The sequence below is a fragment of the Leuresthes tenuis genome, unplaced genomic scaffold (genome assembly GCF_036924035.1).
Source record: "Leuresthes tenuis unplaced genomic scaffold, fLeuTen1.0.hap1 SCAF_10, whole genome shotgun sequence".
In the NCBI taxonomy this organism is placed as follows: domain Eukaryota; kingdom Metazoa; phylum Chordata; class Actinopteri; order Atheriniformes; family Atherinopsidae; genus Leuresthes; species Leuresthes tenuis.
In genome coordinates this window covers 21,726,949-21,745,507 of record NW_027325364.1, presented here as the reverse complement: position 1 = coordinate 21,745,507, position 18,559 = coordinate 21,726,949, and the positions used below count along the sequence as shown (strand labels likewise).

The following is an 18,559-nucleotide window of genomic DNA, read 5'->3' as shown; positions in this document are numbered from 1 at the left end:
CTTTTTGTTCACTTTGTTAAATAAATCAAGTTTTTCATTGCAATTCTGCATCTGGGTCCTCCATCAACACCAGCTTTCGTGACAGAGGGATTTTACCAGATCTGGCAGAACTACAGGCTATCCAGGATTTATTCGCGGCCTTTGCAGACTGCTTGGTGCAGGGAGCCGGCCTGTGGGAGAGACAACAAGTTACTGGCGACATTCTTAAGTTTTTTTCGGCGGAGGCCTGTCCAGGAGATGCCAGGATTGGCAGAGACCTGGGAGGGGAGGGGAAAAGTCCATCGGCCATGCTTTCCCGTACCTTCATCTCTCCTTTTGCCTTGTCATGTCTTGTTTTAGGTTTATTTCTTGTCATGTTTTTCCTCTTGCCACATTAGGTTCACTCAAGTCACGTGTCTTTGTTTCACAGCTGCACTCCATCACCAGTCACCTCCCCACAGTATTTAGTTTCCAGGTTTACCTCAGTTCATTGCAAAATCCTCACCTCACTTCATGCAACAAGTTTTACGTTTTTCACGTTTAGTCAGGTCAGGTTTTGCTTTAGTTTCCATAGTCTTGTTTTGTTCCACAGTTTAGTGTTATTGATATCCGGCTCAGCTGCGCTTTTTGTTCTTGTTTTGTGAATACTTTTTTTTTTTTTTTTTTAAATTCTGTGTCTGGGTCCTCCCTCCACACCACGCTTGACATAAAGGAGGCTTGAGGAGCTTTATTAAATAGTGTATTCCAGGCCCCACAGCCTGTGTGCAGCAGATACAGTTTTCATATGGAAACTCTCAAATGAAAACTATATCGCTTGAAGACCTGTATACTAGATACCACTAAATACCATGATAACTGATTGTTTATTGAGGTAAACACCTTTCCTGTGCTATTTACTTTTGTGGTATTACAGCTTTGAGTACAACGCAGAACACACAGTGAAAGTGCAATTTTCAGAGGCAAAAGTATTTTTATATCTCACTTTCCTTTTAGTCAGACCAACCATCTACTATTCAAAGCTGTTTAAGGGATGTTTGACATCATGCGAGGTGTTGTCAACACAACACAGAACGCAACAGCACTCTCAAATATATGCTGAATAGGACATACTTTCTGTGTATTTGTTGGACTTTATGTATGTTAAAAAGATATTCACATTTTAAAACATGTACATTTATATAATCAACAAAATACTGAAGACTTTAAATGGGCCCACTGTTAGCCTATGCTATACAAGTGTGTATGAATAGATACCAGATACCTTCTTCACTGCCTGTCAGGATATTCAGAGTGATGAAAAAAGAAAATGCCAGTGAACTACATGTACTGACAGAAACACAAGGAATTTGGTTGCAACAATTGCTTTAGTTGCATTATATGAGTGAATCAATAACCTTACCGATTATGTCATGCTGCTTGGGTACTATTTGACAAGACTCTGTTAAAATGAGAAAATTGTTACTTATTACATTGTTTAATGCAGAACAGGAACTGGATGTTCATCAGCTGTTATTGGAAACCTATTAGTCTGCTGTCTGTGTCAGTGAAGCGACATCTTTTTGTGTTTCGGGGGTACTTCGTATTCAATCCTTGCAGCATAATGTCGTCTTCTGAAGAGAAGTATCTGCAGTACCGTGGAATTCTGATTCCCAGACAAAGTCATTCATCCGAGAGTTTGAAGTTTGCACACGAGTTCAAGTTTACAGAGGATGACTTTGTGGTTGTCACGTACCCGAAGTCAGGTGAGTTTTATTGTTGATCATTCCATACACTTTCCTCATAGCAGATACGTGGTTAAAACTTAGCAACGAATGAACAGGAGATGATTTGGAAGTGCCAGAGGCTGAAGAAGCCGCTGGAGCAGATGCAGAAGGTGAAACGAAAGTGGTCCCAGGTAATAGGTTCATTAAGGGCTGTGACTGTGTGAGGGGCTTTAGTAGATTCTGGGTGCCACATCAGTGAGGAGGTGCAGTCCTACAAGCAGCTAAGTATATAGCACTTTTCATGCAAAGAAATACCACTGTTTGCTCTATAGCGGTCAGGATATCATTTCAAAGTGTGTACTGTAAACCTTTTGTAAGTAATAAAATCAGCCTCAGTGTCGTGTTTGTGGTACTTAGCAGCAGATGTTAGGACGAGGAATCGGGTGTTTTCAAAGGCACAAATATTGTTTAATTGATGGGTCCTGTTTAATTGATGGGTCCTGTCTAATCCTGTCATTAGCCGTATCCTTGCAGCCACCATATTCAGTATACCTTTTGCCTGTCTTTGAAACAATGAGTAAAACAAATATGGCATCACTTAACTGTTCATTAACAAGAAATTGGTGATAGTTACCTTGAGCTGTGATTAATCCAGAGAAGTCTAATCTGTTATGCTAGGTTCACTTAGCACTTTCTACACCTCTTTCGTGTTATTTGTTTTTTTTGCTTAATTTCTGCAGGTACAGTCTGGATGCAGGAGATCCTCCCACTGGTGCTGAACGGGGGAGATCTGACCCCAGTACATACCATTGTAAACTGGAACCGGGTCCCATGGCTGGAGGCTAATAACTTTGCAAAGGCTGTAGATCAGCTAAAGTCTCCACGTGCTCTGGTAACACATTTTCCTTACAACCTCATGCCTCGTTCCTTCCACACCTCCAAAGCCAAGGTAAATGGGTGAAGATTTGTTCTGACATTTCCACATGTAAACTCTTAAAATGTCCTTACATATTTCTGCACTTTCTCACTTGTAGGTGATCTATGTCACGAGGAACCCGAAGGACGTCTTGGTGTCTTCGTACTACTTCCACCAGATGGCCACCTTCCTTGAGGATCCAGGAACTTTTGATGAGTTCTTGGACAAGTTCCTGGAAGGCAGAGGTCAGAGGTCACATCTCACATATAGACTTTACTGAGAGAATTGTATGAATGACATGAAACTTCTGAAGTAGAAGGCATACAGGGGAACAAAGTCATCTTTTAGAAATATGAAGTGATCCAGTATCTGTGTTTTCCAGTTTGGTTTGGAAAATGGACAGACCATGTGAAAAGTTGCAGAAGAGCAGAGCTGGGAGACAGAATTCTGTTCATCACATATGAAGACATGGTTCAGGTGAAACACCTAGAAGAGTTTTTGTCACCGTAGCAGTTCATTGTTCTCCCTTAAAGAAAGTTCTCCCAGAGTTTCTCATACATTTTAAACATTAAATGCAAATCAACAGCAGGTGTATCTTTTACCGGTGTATCAGATGATCACAGTTTTTCTTTTCTTTCTCTTTTTTCTTCAATAATACAGTTAATACATACCTGACTCATGTATTAAAATGACTAGAATTCCCCAAACTGAAAGTTGTTACAGTACAACCCCCCAAACCACTGAAAAAACATGGGGTGAACACCAACTCTTATCACCAACTTTGCTCAGGTTAGAAACAGAAAACAGAAATTAATTTCTGTGTAGACTGTCCAATTGATTTGTTTATCAAAAGTCCAAAAGTCCAATTGATTTGTTTATCATCAGAGTGTTACAGATTATATAAAAAGCTCAAAGATTAGAGGAAACAGTAGCTGTTGCTCATTTGAAAAAGGCTGCGTGTTTCTCTTTCAGGACCTTCCTGCAGCTATCAGGCGTATGTCAGACTTCCTGTGCCGTAATCTGAGTGAGGAAGTCATTCAGAAGATTGCAGAACATTGCTCTTTCAAAACCATGAAGGGCAACAGTATGTCCAACTTCAGCCTGGTTCCGAAGGAGTACATGGACTGTGACAAGTCTCCTTTCTTGAGGAAAGGTGAGACTCTCTATGTCCATAATTACAAAAGTCCACATAGATATGACAAGACAATGACAGGATAGTTTGGGTGACAAACAGTGACATTTAATTAAACATGTTCTCCTAAAACATCTGATTGTATTTTTAGATACTACATACAGTATAATGGCTTTTAAATGAGTGATTTGTTGTGCTTACAGAACTGTTTCTTGTTGTGTGTTTTTACATCAGGAATTGCTGGAGATTGGAAGAACCACTTCAGCCCAGAGCAACTGGCCCGGTTCACAACAGACATTCACAAAGAGTTGGAGGGCGAGAGCTCCTCTCTGCCATGGAGCCTGGATTGACAAAAAGAAAAACATAATTCAACACACCATCTACTGTGACTTCCTGATGACACCACACAGCATAGTTTATTTAGTCCAAACTGGACAGTGGAAACAGTATAAGCCTATCCCAGCTGGCAAGAGGCATGGTACACCCTGAACAGGGCCACATATAGACAAACAAGACACACACGCACGCTCACACTCACTTTTTGGATCAATATTTGGACGGTGTACCTGGTGAAGCCTGGAGAGAACCCACCCGTTCATGGGGAGAATATGCAAACTTCACACAGAAGGGTCTCAGCTGGGAATCAAGTGTTCTACAGACTGACAAGGGGCAGCCCCTACAGAGCTAAGAGTCAGCTTATCTTTGCAGATCAGCACATCAGTTATGCTTAAAATCCTGTCAGCTGCTTAAATGGGCCGATAGTTGTCAGATTATGTCAGATAACAATCAGCTCACAAGTATAGTTATTAATCTGACACGTTAATCAAGTTCTGAGATTTGCAAATTTGTCATTGTAATTGTTTGTTCACCCCATGTTTTTAACATGTCGAAATGACAATAAAGAATCCTTGAATCCTTGTTTTTTTCCAATGAATAAATTGTATGATGAATAACATCAAAGAGAAGTGTTATAATTGGCTTTGTTCTTAGACATTCTGTATTCATGTTCTACATTTTATTAAATAACCTATGTTCCTAGCTGGTACTTTTCCACTCTACTCATACAAACGCAACGTATGTCCTTGAACGGTCCAAGACTTTAGGATGACATAGCAAGACAAAACAACTGGGTCAGACAAAGCATCTCTATTGAGTTAGATAGGTCTGGTACATTAGATACACGCCTAAAACAGCACTCACACACACACATTGTTTATCACATCCAAAGAACACGAAGAGGACAGTGGTTAGCCTGCTCAAGCCACTAAAAACTGGCCAATTATACTCTGTCAAGTGTGAGTACAACCTCTGTGGGATAAAGCTGAATATAACTATAAACAGTAGCAATAGACAGAAAGGCTATTGTGATTATTTAATTGTAAAATTCCGATCACTAACTGTTTGGCAATAAACTGGGTTGATTACTATCTTACAAATTAAGTACAAAAATAAGATGAAATAAAGGGAACAAAGACAATCTCTGATGTTGCCGCAGATCCATTACGGGAACTGCTGTGGGCAAAAGAGGCTACCTAGGTGGCCAGGCATGTTGACCGTGTGTGTGACGAGATCGTGATTGAGTGATAAGATATGTGGATTATTGAGAGGTTTTGGGGATATTAACTTTTCTTTAAATTACTTATTGATGTTGTAATTGGAAATTCCTCCATTATCGAAACTGTGGCAGAAATCTCATACATGTATCTTAAGACCATGCAAGATTCACAGTCTGTATTGCCTATAAAAACAATATTTTTTTATTTGGGTGACCCAAAGAACCTCTTACAACCAAACTAACCTGCTATATCTAACACAAGTGGTCAAGTGGTCTAATTTCCCGTGCTGCGCAGGCTGTGATGCTCTTTTCATTGCTTGCCTAGGAACGCAGGCTCTACAGTTGTTTTTCTACAGAGCTGTTCAGACAAGTGGAAGGGCGTCATCCTACATTCCTGATATAAAATAGCAAAGAGGTTATGTAAAGAAAAGGTTTTGTAAAGGAAAAAAAGAGTTATACACACCTTGTGGTCGATGTCCTTTTCCTAGAGTGACAAACCAGACATGAAGCTGTTTTGTATCTTTTGTAGGGCTCTGGACATACCAAACACACACACACGCATACACACAACAACAACAACAAAAAAGCCTGTTAAACTTCTCTTATTAAATTAATAATACTCAGCAAAGCCAGTCAAAACCAAATTAACTTACCTTGCTAATTTGATGTCAGCACTAGCTTGTTTTCCTAAAGATATTACAGAATTCTGAACATTCTTGTTTTGAGGTAACCTCTCAAATCACATCAGCAAGGATAACATTAATTACAATGACATGTCTCTATTTTTATTTTTAGCTTGGACTGTCAACACAGACAACTCAGTGAGAAGGGATGAACTTTGGTTCAATGTCCCTACATAGTTCACAGATCCCTTTTAAATGAGCGTTCTGCTTCCTATAGTTAATACAGGGCTATAGTAACAGTTACTACTAAGCAATCAGAAATACTCAGAGCCTGCAGGCAAAAAGAAAACACATCTAAACATGTCTCATCATGCCCAAGTCTAAAGATAAATAAAGAGTCTGCAGATAGTACTGGCAGCAAAGCTTCATGAGCTGGCTAACTGGCGGGAGATAAGGTCCCAACAAGGGAACTGTCAGTCAAAAAAATTTATCAGGATTACAAAATTCACAAGGTAGCAAAATATGATGGTTGTTCCCAGTCAGCTTTGTCTAAAATTTGAATCAGGTTTACTTGTTCCTCCCCGCGGCGCAGAGTCATAATTCCTATTCGAACCCATTTTAGTGACGGACCAGATCGAGCAACAGCGCGGAAATCATTCTCAAATCTACTTCATTACAGAGCTTGGTCAGATCTTTGTCTGTAAGTAATTACACGCCAACATTGTAGTTTACTGTGTGATGTACATGTTTACTTTCAGTCATGCATTTTTACTACGTTCGTTACTGAAGCGGTTTGCGAGTTAAGCTCGCGGTTGAAGCCTTTTGTTTTGCAGATGTAGTGTTTTATCTGCCCAGCAGGGGGCCTTGGCGTTATGCCTCAGGCCAATTAGTGGATTTGTTTATTTATATGGATAATATGAGCAACAGTGAGTTTGGTGATACTGTGGACGTTTGTTTAATTTATATACATTAAGAATATCTGTAGTTTATTGAGTAAATGTGTTGATAAAGAGAATGTTTTGTAACTTTATATTTTATTGTGTTGAAGACACAACAGACATTTTCTGTCTTTTTTTTTTTTTTTTCAATCTTACAGGCCCCCCATTAGCTGTCACCTTATCATGGTGGGTCTATTGCCCGGGGCTCTAAGCCCTTAGTAGGGTCACCCAAGGCAAACAGATCCTAGATGAGGGACCAGACAAAGAACAGCTCATAAAGACCCTCATGACGGAAAAAATGATTGGATCACGCTATTCATTGCCTTGACGCGGGTCACCGGGGCCTCCCTCTGGAGCCAGGCCTGGGGGTGCTGCTCGGCAGCGAGCGCCGGGTGGCCGGGTCAGTGCCACTGGGGCTTGGTCAGACACAGTACGAAAATATGACATGGGTCCCCTTTTCTATGGGCTCACACCTGTGGGAGGGGCCAAGGGGGTCCGGTGCAATGTGAGCTGGGTACCAGCCGAAGGCGGAGACCTTGGTGGTCTGATCCTCGGCTACTGAAGCTGGCTCTTGGGACGTGGTATGTTACCTCTCTGTTTGGGAAGGAGCCGGAGCTGATGCGCGAGGTTGAGCGGTTCCGGCTAGATATAGTCGGACTCACCTCGATGCACGGCTTGGGCTCTGGAACCAGTCTCCTTGAGAGGGTTTGGCCATGGTGAGAGGCGCAGAGCAGGTGTGGGCATACTTATTGCCCCCCGGCTGTGTGCCTGTACATTGGTGTTTACCCCGGTGGATGAGAGGGTAGCCTTCCTCCGCCTTCAGGTGGGCGGACAGGTCCTGACTGTTGTTTGTGAGTGGTGTTCTGTTGTTGGACTTCTGTGCTCATCATGGACTGTCCATAATGAACACCATGTATAGGTATAAGGGTGTCCATATGTGCACTTGGCACCAGGACACCCTCGACCGCAGTTTGATGATCGACCTTGTGGTTGTTTCATCGGACCTGCGGCCGAATGTCCTGGTGAAGAGAGGGGCGGAGCTGTCAACTGATCACCACCTGGTGGTGAGTTGGCTCCGCTGGTGGGGGAGGATACCGATCAAACCTGGCAGGCCCAAACATATTGTGAGGGTCTGCTGGGAGCATCTGGTGGAAACCCCTGTCAGAAGGACCTTTAACTCCCACCTCTGGCAGAGCTTCAGGTGGGAGGTGGGGGACATTGACCTTGACCCACAAACCCGCTGGTGGAAACAAGCGGTGAGGGAAGCCGTCAAGCTGAAGAAGGAGTCTTATTGGAGCTTTTTGGCTATTGGGACTCTGGAAGCACCGTCAACACCGTGTATGGTGGGAACTGGGCTCTGCTGACCTCAACTAAGGACGTTGTGAGTCAGTGGGGGGAATACTTTGAGGACCTCCTCAATCCTACCAACACTCCTTCAGATGAGGTAGCAGATTCGGAGAGCTCGAAGATGGAGCCTCCCATTTCTGGGGCTGAGGTTGCTGAGGTGGTCAAAAAGCTCCAAGGCCCCAGGGGTGGATGAGGTCCGTCCGGAGTTTCTCAAGGCCCTGGATGTTGTAGGGCTGTCTTGGTTGACACGCCTCGCGTGGACATCGGGGACAGTGGACCAGCTCTACACCGTCAGCAGGGACCTGGAGGGGGCATGGGAGTTCGCCCAACCAGTCTACATTGTTTTGTGGACTTGGAGAATGCGTTCGACCGTGTCCCTCGGGAGTCCTGTGGGGGGTGCTCCAGGAGTATGGAGTGGCGTGCTGGGTTGAGAATCACCACCTCCAAATCCGAGGCCGTGGTCCTCAGCCGGAAAAGGGTGGACTGCCCTCTCTGAGTCAGTAATGTGATCCTTTCCAAAGTGGAGGAGTTCAAGTATCTTGGGGTCTTGTTCACGAGTGAGCGACCAATGGAGCGGGAAATTGACGGGCAGATTGGTGCGGCGTCCGCAATGATGCGGGCTCTGCACCGGTCCGTCGTGGTGAAGAAGGAGCTGAGCCAGAAGGCGAAGCGCTCGATTTACTGGTCAAGCTATGTTCCTACCATCACCTATGGTCACGAGCTGTGGGTAGTGACCGAAAGAAAGAGATTGCGAATACAAGTGGCCGAAATGGGATTCCTCCGCAGGGTGTCTGGGCTCTCCCTTAGAGATAGGGTGAGAAGCTCAGTCATCCGGGAGGGGCTCGGAGTAGAACCGCTGCTCCTCCGCATTGAGAGGAGTCAGATGAGGTGGCTCGGGCATCTGGTTAGGATGCCCCCTGGACGCCTCCCTGGTGAGGTGTTCTGGGCACGTCCCACTGGGAGGAGACTCCGGGGAAGACCCAGGACACGCTGGGCAGACTATGTCTCTCGGCTGGCCTGGGAACACCTTGGGGTCCCCCCAGAAGAGCTGGAGGAGGTGGCCGGGGACAGGGACATCTGGGTTTCTCTGCTCAAGCTGCTGCCCCCGCGACCCGACCCCTGTAGAAGCGGCAGATGATGGATGGATAGAGTCTTACAGACCTAAATGGAGAAAACTTAAGAAAAGAAATTGAGGAAGAAAATGGAACAAAAGATAAAAACATAGATCCTCAACAACATGCAACTGGGAAGGTTGTAAAGAGGAAACATATAGGTTGATCAAGGAACATGTCAAAGCGTCAGGACAGAAAAGTCAAAGCAATATACCTTGTAAAAAGAAAAGAAAAGAAAAGAAAATGGTCAGAAACAGGAGACAATGTTTATGACCAAATAATAAGAAACCATCTGAAGGAAATGGGATTTATATACAGAAAAGACAAATGTAAACCATCATTAACATCTAAATAGAAGAAAACAAGGTTACAGTGGGGTAAAGAAAAGCACTAATGGGCTGTGGATGATTGGATGAATGTAATATTTAGTGATGAATCACAAGTCTGCATTGAACAAGGAGATGATGCTGGAACTTTTGTTTGGTAAATGTCCAAATAAGCATATAAATCTTTGATGAAATGGGGTTGATGTCAGGTAAAGGACCAGGGGAGATGGCACTGGCAGTCATCATTTCTACAGCAAATGCACGGATTCGTTTACACTTTTCCATTCCATAAGTGGAAATGAGGTTTTGTGATGCTGAGGCCACATCTCAGTGCTTCTTGCCATAGAGCAAAGAGCATTTAAACTTTTTTTTCATGAAAGACATCTTAACGTATGGCCAGCAAATGGTGCAGTTCTCAATCCGTTGAAAAAAACGCATCATGACAATGCTCCATCCTGCGAAACTGATCCGTCAACTGAAACATGACTGATGAAGAGTATTGTTTTTAATGAGTGAAGTCCATGTAGTCCTCAAATGATTCAAGCTGTCGTAAAAAAAACGGCGGAGCTGCAACAACACAATAACTTCTTTTTTTTTTTTTTTTTTTAAGTGCCATGTTTTACAGATAAAGAATTTAAAGCTATTCAATGAAAAAAACAACTCTGAATGAACATCCTCCTTGTGTGGGGATTCCATCATTTTTACAGGGGTTGTACAGTTTAGAAAGTTGACAGGATCAGTCTAAGCAGCTGCACAGGAAGCAGCTCAACCAAAAGTGGCTGTGGAACACTAATTTCTTGTGATGTTTAACCAGTAGAGGGCAGTCAATTACCTCAGCCGCTAATACATTTTTTTTTTTTTTAAAACGCTGGATAGATTTTCAATTAATATGCCTCCCAGCTGTGATACTGTTCTTCCTAATAGACAATGCAGTAGTTTAAGAATTCTTAACCAGCAGTTTAAAGTGAATGGATTTTACATTATCAAAACAAAATTTTAGAAAATTAACTGGTTCTTAGAAGGTCTCAACACAACACATGACATATTACGCTGTGTCATTATCAGAAAATGCAGAAGTAGTGTGGTAAGTGCACCCTTACTCCTTCGATTGGAGTTAAGAGGACAAGTAGCAGCAATGTGCTACTACTCAAATGCATTTGATAAACTGATCATAAGTGTGAACGGCGCCTCAATAAAATTGATTATTTTGTCATTTTGCTGGTCTGGAGTTTGTTAACACAATACCAAAATATCATCAATGATCTTAGAGAAGCAGTTGTTGACTGCCTCTTAATGCTGTCTTCTTGATGACTGCTTCAGTTGACTATTCAAAATCATTTAAAGGACATAATTCTACAGTGATTCTACAGTGAAAATGATTATTCCCTAATGGAAACCATTCTAAACAGCTGCCGATCTTCCCAGCAGGTTCGCCTGAAGGTCAGACTGTGTAGTGCTCAGAGAGACTGAAAAAAATCTCAGACTCTACACGCCTTGGTTGGCATTTTAAATGTTAAAGATAGAACAATTAGAGAAAGACTGAGTTTGGAGAAAACCAAACAGCATATCAGCACAAACACCCTCATACCAACTATGGAAGGGTATCATTTATGCTAATTTTGCAGCTATGAGACCTGGACAACTTGTAGTCATTGAGTTGACCACAAACTCCTTTGAAGTATTCTAGAGTTCGTAGCGAAGCCATCTGTCCAACACCTAAAGCTTGGCTGGAACTGGGTGATGAAACAGGACAATGATTAAAAGTATGTCAGCTAATCTACAATAAAATGACTGAAGAAGTAAAGAAATGATTGAAATGCTGTGGTGGGACATTAAGAGAGCTGCATATAAACAAATGCTGTAAACCTCAATTGACTGAGGCAAAGTTGTAAAGAAGCTAAGAGCCAGAATGGTGTGACAGACCAATAACCTCAGACAGAAAACAAGTAAATAACTAAGTTTTTGAATCATGGTGTGTACTTAACTTTCACAAACTACTACTGAATTTTGACTTAGTTTTAAAATAAATAAATATTGACACAGTGTATTCATCTGTTAAATTTACATAATTTCAAGACCTGGTAAGAACAAGTTATTCATTATTGGGAAATGATGATTTTTATCAAATCACATGTATTGGTTTCATGGTATAGAATGTCATGTCCCAGTTACAATTTAGTTATTAATCTCACAAGCGCTTACAAGCTGTAAATAATGTGATAATTGATGTTCTGAAGAGCAGCTGTGGGTACAATCTAAATCAGTTCTGAGATAAGGAGGAATTCCTGCAGCTTCAACTCCCTCAGGTGAATATCCCTGCTGCAACCTCCTGGAGTGAAATTCTGCGGTAGCAACACCCATGTTCATGTTATAAGAAGCTGTCTCAGAGGACTGCCCTCTGAGCATCATTTTGATCTTTGTTGAAGTGTATGCTCCCTTTTTGTCAACAAAAATAAAAGCTCTTCACTGGTTTCAACTTACCAGATCCGAGTAGTCATTTTATCTCTGACATTTATCAAAATCAGATCTTGAAGTTCAGTAGAACTTCATAACTGAAAGATGGTGTACTTTCTTTTTCACCTGACGGAAAAAACAACATGGACAGTCACGCAAACCTTTGATACCCTTACAATTTTAGTCTCGACACTTTTTTAAATGAACATCAGCTTCGAGGGCTTTTGCTCTTTCTTTTTTTTTTGTTGAGTCAACACAAGAAATGACTTTTATCCAATATTTATACAATGTTGTTACAAAATACAAGTCTGTATGTTGAAGAAATTAATATAATCAAAAAGATTATTCCTACTACTCCAGCATAATACAACACTAACTTTAACATATATGTTAACATGCTGTTCGTTGTCATTTCTGAATACACACCTCATGAAAATCTCTCTTTCCTTGATTGAGAAAAAATGTATTTACTTTCGTAACATATATGGGGTTTTTTTTGCCTGAATAATTGAAGTAGTTTCTGATGTGCTGCTCTGATCGTAGACTTATCGTATTTTTATCTAATTTAGGTAGCTTTGTAAATTCACGTGCATTTACCACCATTTGACTAATGCCAACATCCTGAGGTGGCAAACCACAGGATGTCTTCTTCTAGGACTGAACGCAAAAAAGGAATCATCAGAATTATGAGTAAAAGTTCAAATTTACTGAATAATTCACTCCACTCTCCTCCCTACTTGTTTTCTATCTTAATATTTGTCTCAGATTCCTCACAATGTTTCTCAAAAAACTAGGTTAAAGTGGTCAATAACAGCCCTTGTGTATGTTTGTGTGTGTCCCCTGGGTGCTGACACCACTTCAATTACACGGTGGCCTTTTGTGCCTGGGAGACGGTTCGTGTGTGTGCATGTGTGTGTGTAGGTATGTGTGTGTGTGTATCTATGAGACCAGACGATGTGCTTCAGGACACCCACATTGCTGCCGCCTTGTACCCACTGGTCCTGCCCTGGGCTGCCCACAGGATGTTTGCCTGCTTTGATGCCCTCATCAGCACACACACATGTAGTACACAAGATAGCCAGTAAGTCCTCAGAAGATCCTGTAATCTTTTTAAAGTTTTCTAAGAATCAGTCAGACGTGTCTTTATAAGTCTTTTGACTTCCACTGCCCAGAGCCACACTGACGGTTACATAATGTAGCTTCAGGCGAGGCCAGCTCAGTGGTTTTGATCAGGTGCAATGGGTGCGATTGGGCAGAAGCGATTAAATGCTCTCAGTAAATGTTCAAGTTTTCTGTCACGTGTGCTCTACTGGTGTCCCTGAATTCATTTTACCCAATCATCTATTTCACTCGTCCCGAAAGTTGCTTTGATGTGTTGACGAACTGTTGTTATTTCCAGAAACTGTATCAAGTGGGATACATGAGTGTTAGCTCTAAAGTTCTAAAGTTCTGTGTATGTAACCAGCCAAGTCTCCTGGAAATACAGTATGCTGCCTCTTTGTGTTTCTGGAGACTTGTGTATCTCTAGTGTGTATCCTCACTAGGTGTCTTCATGTCCTGGGAACGGGGTTGGTACTTATTGCAAGGCCTTGTAATTTTCCCCGATCCTACTCAGCTATCTCATGTCCTAACTTTAACCAGGTTTAACCAGCTTTGGTTTGAAACCAAACCAAAGAAAATATAACGTCAGAATAGGGGGAAACAGCTGTAACAGGACTCACAAACAGGCCAGTGATATCCAATGTGAAATGAGAAGAAAATAAGTTAAACACATATCTGTCATCTTAAATGACATATTTGAGCCATCCACCATCTCAGCCTTCTTCTCAATAAGTCCCCCATTTGAAAATACAGACACTCATTCATGACCCCTTAAACAATGTCCTAAAGGTAAAAATTACATTTAAATCAAGTTCATAAGTCATGTAGACACTGCACTTTTGTGTTTAAAAAATGTATTGGAACATAGTATGCATATTTAGTTTTCCAGAAGCACATAATGGCAACATATTTCCCTTATATCTTTGTGGATGTAAGAAAATATTATTTCTCTATCCTACCCTCGGTTTAAAATAATAGACTGATACCTTGGAAATTGGGCTTGTTTGCTTTTTGTTCAAGACTGACATGACTAGATTACTCTATTGTCTCCTGCAAACAAAGAAGAAAATACCAGCAACTCTCACCAATTACTTTGGCATGATTTTTTTTCTTTTCAATCTATATAAGCACAGAATTGTAACATAGTGTTTGCTGTATGATGGACAGTTACAGAATAACCTGCCATGTTTCTTGTGCTTTCAAATGCCACATTGTTGTTTTCATACTGAGCTTTATGCATGATTAAACAAATGAGAAGTCAAATGCCTGCAAGTGCTGCTTATCAGCTTTGAATATTCTGGAAAGAGGATTTGGCAGAAGTAACTCTTTCCTGCTGTGTTCAGTCCTTCAGCTAAGCTTAGATCCTACTTCAGTTTCTGTATATATGCAAGAATTAAGCTCAATACTCAACGAGAGGTAGTGCTGCATTCCCTAATGCAGGTTTCTTTACTTTATGCCTCTGAATAATTTGCATGGCTAAATTGTTCCCATTGGTGTCCTTGTTGGACACGTTCAGCCTGCTGCATGCTTTCCCCAGGGTCATATAGCCTGCTGTAGACATCTGCAGATGGACCAGTGATAACATACAGTGCAACATCTAAACATCCTCTCCTCCCTGTCTGTATGACACAGGAAAGCCATGAAGCATCACCGCTGCATAGCTTCTTGTTATGGCGTCATCATGAACCACAATGAGTCTGTTTCTACAGTACCTTGTGTCACAATGCTTATCTTTTTGAGACACACTGCTGCTGAAACTTAAGGTAATGAGTTTGTGGGATTGTGCTTTTTCTGGAATTTACTTGTTATTGATGCTTGTGAATAGCCATATGACACATCTGTGTTTTCTTAGACTGACCACACCCATGTCTTTCCTAGAGGACACAGCTTTCCTATATTCTAATCTACTTCAGCCAGCTCACAGCTGTTTAGGCCAGCTTTCATAATGGAGTCTTGCTCTCCTGTACCGTCATGGACACAACCCACATCTACATTCTCTTTGGCTACATATGACCTACTGTCTATAGATTGCCTTTATCCTTCCTTTTTTTTTTTATCAAAGCCCTACCAATGGAACTTCTGGACATAACTATGCTGTGTTAAGTACAGATGCACATAGGTAATGTTTTGATATGTGAATCCTTTGAATTTTTCTCAAAGGCACACAGGCACTCATACCCCTCAGTCACGCCCCACCCAGGGTGTCTGCACAGTTCCTGACCGTGGGGCAATTAGCAGTAATGGCAGGAAGCTAGTTAGCGTTATCTGCTGCCACGGCGGCCTCCACTGGCACTGACAGACCCTGGACCGGTCACGTAGAGACACAGACACGGAGCCTGGAAGGGAGGAGGAAGTGGGCCAGTCAAAAAGCCCTCTCGCAAATGGCCTTAGAGGACATCTATTTTGTACATCTGCTGGGCACCATCTTAATAGACAGATTAGACTTGAGGAGATGAAGAAGTGCTAAATAAATCAACTATAAAGAGTCACATATTAAATCAGGTAATAATTACTAATTCAACTAAAGCTAAATATTCCTCAAATTTTTGTTTAATGTAATTTGGAAAATAAAAATCTCTGTTTTTGTCTCGTACTTCTCACCGTGAGAGCTCTGCCCCAGGCTGTATTTCAAATATGTGTCCATTGTTTCAGCGGCACGTTTCTCTTCCTGTATGCATGACACTATGCACATGCCTAGAAGTGGCTGGGTGTGTTTTTTTTTTGAGGGGGGGGGGGGGGGGGGGGGTTGACGGTAGGAGCAACTCTGAAAAGCGTAAGAGGATGTGGTCAGGGAGTCCAAAAAAGACTAAACACAATAAACAGGCTAGATCCCCAAAAGAGGTTCAGACACAACAAAAGTCACGTAGGTTTCACCAGCTTCAGGTCACATTGCCAGACTGGCAGGCGCACAGAGCTGGCAGAACTCAGGGGAATTGTATTTCTCTTGTATTTACATGCGGCAGTGATTTTATCTAACAGCTTGTCAACGTCTGGTCAAAAATTGAAAAAAAAAAACACTAAGACAGGAGAAATGTACTGGAGCGCAGAATAGATTTGTTACATTGTCTTACGCTGTCTCTAGTAAAATTAGGTAAAAAATTAACTATTTCTTTTAGTTTATTTTGATTTTCAGTGGAAAAGAGCATTTGTAAGCCAGTTGTAATCAAAATGTGGAAAAAGCATCTGGAAAGTTGTCCATCGAAATGGTTTGGAAAACAACAAGCATAAAATTTATAAAACAATACTTGACTGGTTATTAGAAAAGTCATAACTATCTATGTTAAAAGAACCAATCAAATCAAAGAAGCATAGCCAGCTTCGCTTGTTGTAACTCAAACTCTTGCAGAAGTCAGTCAGTAGTCGAAAACATTTTTGTTTAAGAAAAAACTTAAAGAAATGTTCTCTTGCTGTTATGTGTATGTTATGTATGTGCCACAGCACTGAAATTTCCCTTTAGCATGAGACCTCCACTTTCAGCTGTGATTTGGTGTTGCCTCAAGCTGGCTCCAGGTAAGGCCTATCCTTTTACTGTCTCAGGAAAGGGTGAGCATCCAGTGGAACTTCTAACTTCTAACTACAACTTAGAATTTTTTGGAGGTGCACGTCAGGCTACGGCGGAGGGGTCTACGTCGACGTCGTAGCTATGTTGTCGAAATGACGGAGAAGTATAAACTACGACTAAGGTTTACAACTAAAACCTCCCTGTTGCTGCCGTTATGAGGGCTGATGGGTTCAGCTATGCCTTGCTCACATAGCTTAACGTTTCTGCAAATAAAGGATGAACATAGTCAAGGAGATGTGAAAGGGAAGTAAAGCACACTTCAAATGAGGGTTTCTTCGCCCTGGCTCTTTAGGGGTTGGACCCTATCCTAACTCCCATCAGATGAGTACATCTTACAGGTCACCAGTCCATCACAGGGCCACGAGACACACCAAAATGCATGCTCATATTCACCCATCAGTTTAGAATCACCTAACATGAATGTCATGAGTGCCCATAGAGAAACCACTAGGAGAACATAAAAACTGCTCACAAAACAAAGGCCACAGTTGAGATTCAAACCAGGAACCTTCTTGCCAACCTCTGCACTGCTGTATAGCCAAGCTTTAAAACAACAGCTCACAAAACAATGGCTGACATCAGGTTGCAGTATCTACTTCTAAAATCCGGACAAGACTGTTATTATGATATTGGGCAATCCCACAAAATTTCCCTTTTATAGCTTATTCAACTGTGAGCAAATGATTAGAAGTTCAAATGCAATTAAAACTGCAAGACTTAAAATTATATATAATTCATAAATGTGTATTTGAGGACTGAAAATACATTTTCAGCCTTTGTTTTAGAATTGCTCTCACAGGCAGTGACTTATGGATATGTGACCATTGTTTTAAAGTTCTGCAAATCTGAAAAAGGAAATCTATAACATTGGGATTTTTTTCCTTTAGGACACAAAACATGTGTCACACAGATAACGGAGAGGTTCTCTGTGCTAAAGACACTGGCTTGCGGCTGCAGCTGCATGTCTGTTGTGTGAGGTGGATTTTGTTATCTGAGAGGATCTGAAAAGTTTATTGTGTTTGTGTGCATTTGAGTTTGATAAATAAAATGGGAACTGTGTGTGTTTGTGTGGGAAATCTTCACTTTTCCCTTCATCATCTCCCCGAGAAGGCGGCTAAACAGAAGAAATGTCTCAGTCAACAGATGAGGCCATGATAAGTCCAACTAACAGCTTACAGTAACACTGCATGGTTTACCACTTCTGAGTCACTTAAGCATAACAATTCAACTAAGTCTCACCATCCTCTCTACTTCGAATTCTTCCATTGAGATGTAATGTTTGCTTTTCTTCTCTGTTTTTCTTTTTTTTATTCAATTAATCTATTTATTGTGAGTTATTCCTACTATGTCAGTTAGTTACCAAACATAAATTTTACTTTGTTTTTGGTCACTCTTTCTACATCAGAGCTCAATGAGAGGTTGTTTGTGTTTGGAGTAAAACATCCTTAATGGAAATTCTAGTGAAATATCAGTTGCTGGCAAAGTGCTTGCAGCCTATTGCATTGTTGACATAAATTCATTCACTCATGTGATGGCATGCAAAATAAACCACAAGTTAAATAAACAGGTTTCCATTCTGGTCGAGTATTGCATTTGTATTTTTTGTCCGGGTCGGAGTCAACGACTTCCACCTCGGTCCAGAGAGGTGCCCCATTGTAACAAAAATATACAATTTACATAATCTATTAGAATATAGATTTAGATCATTTAGATTTACTTGACCTATGTCTGATAAAACATGGGTCTAAAGTGGTTCAAGTCACATGAAAAAAGAGTGAGGAAGGTTTGCTCAATTAGGCCTAAACTAAATT

At 41.4% G+C, this 18,559-nt stretch overlaps 1 protein-coding gene across 1 annotated transcript; it reads left to right on the top strand.

Moving 5' to 3' along the window:
- The first annotated feature begins 730 nt into the window (after positions 1-730).
- LOC140315736 (sulfotransferase 1 family member D1-like) lies at positions 731-4,371 on the top strand. Its single transcript, XM_072393325.1, has 6 exons — positions 731-1,721; positions 2,423-2,631; positions 2,717-2,843; positions 2,981-3,075; positions 3,571-3,751; positions 3,965-4,371. The coding sequence occupies exons 1-6, from the start codon at positions 1,457-1,459 to the stop codon at positions 4,078-4,080; spliced, it is 993 nt and encodes a 330-aa protein (XP_072249426.1). The 5' UTR covers positions 731-1,456; the 3' UTR covers positions 4,081-4,371.
- The last annotated feature ends 14,188 nt before the right edge of the window (positions 4,372-18,559 follow it).

Bases quoted from the DNA above. Each gene is read 5' to 3' on its own strand.
- LOC140315736 (XM_072393325.1), top strand. From the start codon at position 1,457: ATGCAGAACAGGAACTGGATGTTCATCAGCTGTTATTGGAAACCTATT. The intron at 2,632-2,716 runs GTAAATGGGTGA...TCTCACTTGTAG, and splicing joins TCCACACCTCCAAAGCCAAG to GTGATCTATGTCACGAGGAA. The intron at 3,076-3,570 runs GTGAAACACCTA...TTTCTCTTTCAG, and splicing joins CATATGAAGACATGGTTCAG to GACCTTCCTGCAGCTATCAG.